This window comes from Papaver somniferum, chromosome 6 (genome assembly GCF_003573695.1).
Source record: "Papaver somniferum cultivar HN1 chromosome 6, ASM357369v1, whole genome shotgun sequence".
Lineage (NCBI taxonomy): Eukaryota > Viridiplantae > Streptophyta > Magnoliopsida > Ranunculales > Papaveraceae > Papaver > Papaver somniferum.
The window spans coordinates 127,044,845-127,047,022 of NC_039363.1; the positions used below are offsets into that span (position 1 = coordinate 127,044,845).

At 38.1% G+C, this 2,178-nt stretch overlaps 1 protein-coding gene across 2 annotated transcripts; it reads left to right on the forward strand.

Annotated features, from left to right (window-relative positions):
• Nucleotides 1-771, forward strand: LOC113289214. Of its 2 annotated transcripts, none has more exons than XM_026538413.1 (2): nucleotides 1-352; nucleotides 498-771. In XM_026538413.1, exons 1-2 carry the CDS (start codon nucleotides 62-64, stop codon nucleotides 708-710), a joined length of 504 nt encoding a protein of 167 aa, XP_026394198.1. In that variant the 5' UTR covers nucleotides 1-61; the 3' UTR covers nucleotides 711-771. The 2 variants fall into 2 exon arrangements, with proteins under 2 accessions (XP_026394198.1, XP_026394199.1); XM_026538414.1 differs by having other exon boundaries at nucleotides 524-771.
• The last annotated feature ends 1,407 nt before the right edge of the window (nucleotides 772-2,178 follow it).

The window sequence follows — 2,178 nt, forward strand, 5'->3', positions numbered from 1 at the left end:
TTTAGTTATGTCTTGGATTAGTCAGCTGCTAGCTTAGGGGGCGCTACATGGCCAGTCTTTGATGATTTTGAGTACAATGCAGGAGGCTACTATTCAAGAGATGCTTGAGTACAATCAAGAAAACAGCTGGAATTTTGTTTTTTCCAGGAACTTAAAGGATGAGGAAATAGAGGATGTTGCTCATTCTCTGGATTTGATTTCAATCTTTAGAAGGGGTGATGCTGAGGACTATAAAGTTTGGCAGAATGGTAACAAGTCTTTTTCCGTGAAAGAGTGTTACAAGGATTTGGAGGTACAAGGACTGATTTACTTTCCATACAAATGTGTGTGGAACCCCAAAATACCACAGAAGGTAGTCTTTTTTGTATGGAATCTTTGCTTTGTGGCTGCTCCAACTATGTATACTTACAAGAACTCAATCATGGTCAATGGCTGCCTTTTATACAAGAAAGAGCAGAGACTAATCATCATATTTTTTTGCACTGTGATACTACCAGAGAGCTTTGGTTCTTTTTGTTGTCAGGTTACAATCTCCAATGGGTGTTTCAAGAGTCAGTCAGAGACACAAGTTGGGAGTGGAAAAGAAAGAAAGGTTCAAAGTGCAGTTTGAAGCAAAAGGTTTGGGACATTATTCCATTTGCTATATGATGGGCAGTATGGTTGGAAAGAAATGCCAGGGTATTCAATGGGAAGTACAAAACTTTAGATGAATTGAAGGATAGTGTCAAGGTTTTGATCTACAACTGGTGCACATGAACTAATATTTTTGAGGGAATCACTCTCAATACTGTTTTTAAAAATTGGGGGTGGGGTGGGGTGGGGGGTAATGCACTAGTTTTTAAGCTTTGTTTTTCTTTGCAGCTCTTCTATAATTGAGCTGTTGTTTTCTTTTGTTTTCTCTCGGTTTCTCGTCTCCTTGGTGACTAACTGATTTTTAATACGATCTTGCCCTTTCTGAGTCAAAAAAAAAAAGATTGATGGACCCAGAAGATGTCTTGAAGTTATTAATTATTCACCAGGAATTTTTTTCGTATCTCTTCCACATAATTACAGAAAATGATAGAAAAATATCATTTCAAAAAATTTCACATATTTTTGACCCAATATACACAAAATCAACTACCTTGGCAATGAAAAAAGTTAGATGTTTTAACGTTACATTATTGAGATTCAAACCTTATCATCTGATTCAAAAATTATCATATAGGTGATTCAGATTGATAAGTTTTCCTCTTGACTCAATATATTAACCTCAAATCAAAAATTAGCACAATGTGACTTGAAATATTTCATTGTGAATTTGTGATCAAACCTTTGTTATGTTCCTTAAAACCTACCATTGTGACTTAAGATATATTATATAATCAAACTCTACCTTAGGATATAAATTGTGAACACGTAAATCACGAAGGCATCTATATGTTCACAAACAATGTTCGCATTCTATACACATGCTCGCACTGATGAGACGATTATATTGATTCCTTATCTCAAAATCTTCGGGTTTATCATTGCCTCGTCTAATATCATCACCAGAGGCGTTCACATAGAGGAAGATAAAGAAAACGAAGTGTAAAAGTAATACTCGTGGAGTATGAAATGGATGTAAAGTGCTGAAATGTAAATAAGACTGGGATTTACGTGGTTCAGCACTAAGGCCTACATCCACGGGGTTGTCGTTTTCACTATGCATTTGATGATTACAGAGGTAGTGGAATGACTTTGGAGTTTACATAGGTCTGCGAATTTTAAAAGGTAAACTTACACTAACAATTCTTCTCTCTCGACTTCTCTCTAAACCTCTCTCCTTTTCCATCCCCCCTCTCTTGGTGGAGAGGGGGTATTTATAGGGTTAGAGTGTTGGACCCGTTTCTGAGAGCCGTTGGAACCTTATTTTCATCACGCATAGGTCTTCGTTCATTGCTTGATCACGCAGAGTCATCCTCGTTCGTTCCACGGGTTGATCGACACGTACACTGCTCAGAGTGTTTAATGCGGGTAGTTGAGACGCATGCTCGTGTCAGACAAGTGTTTTCTGCCCCTGTCACGTCCATGTCAGTCAACCTTCTCTTCACCGTTGATCTTGGCTTCTTTTGGGGATGAGATAAAGCAACTCTTCGGGAGTTATTTGGTGCTCCGCAGTACACCGTGATTTTGGTACATCCTTTAACTTCTGCC

Coding starts and splice junctions, on each gene's coding strand:
- LOC113289214 (XM_026538413.1), top strand. CDS start 62: ATGATTTTGAGTACAATGCAGGAGGCTACTATTCAAGAGATGCTTGAG. Junction 353..497: donor ACCCCAAAATACCACAGAAG/GTAGTCTTTTTT, acceptor TGATACTACCAG/AGAGCTTTGGTTCTTTTTGT.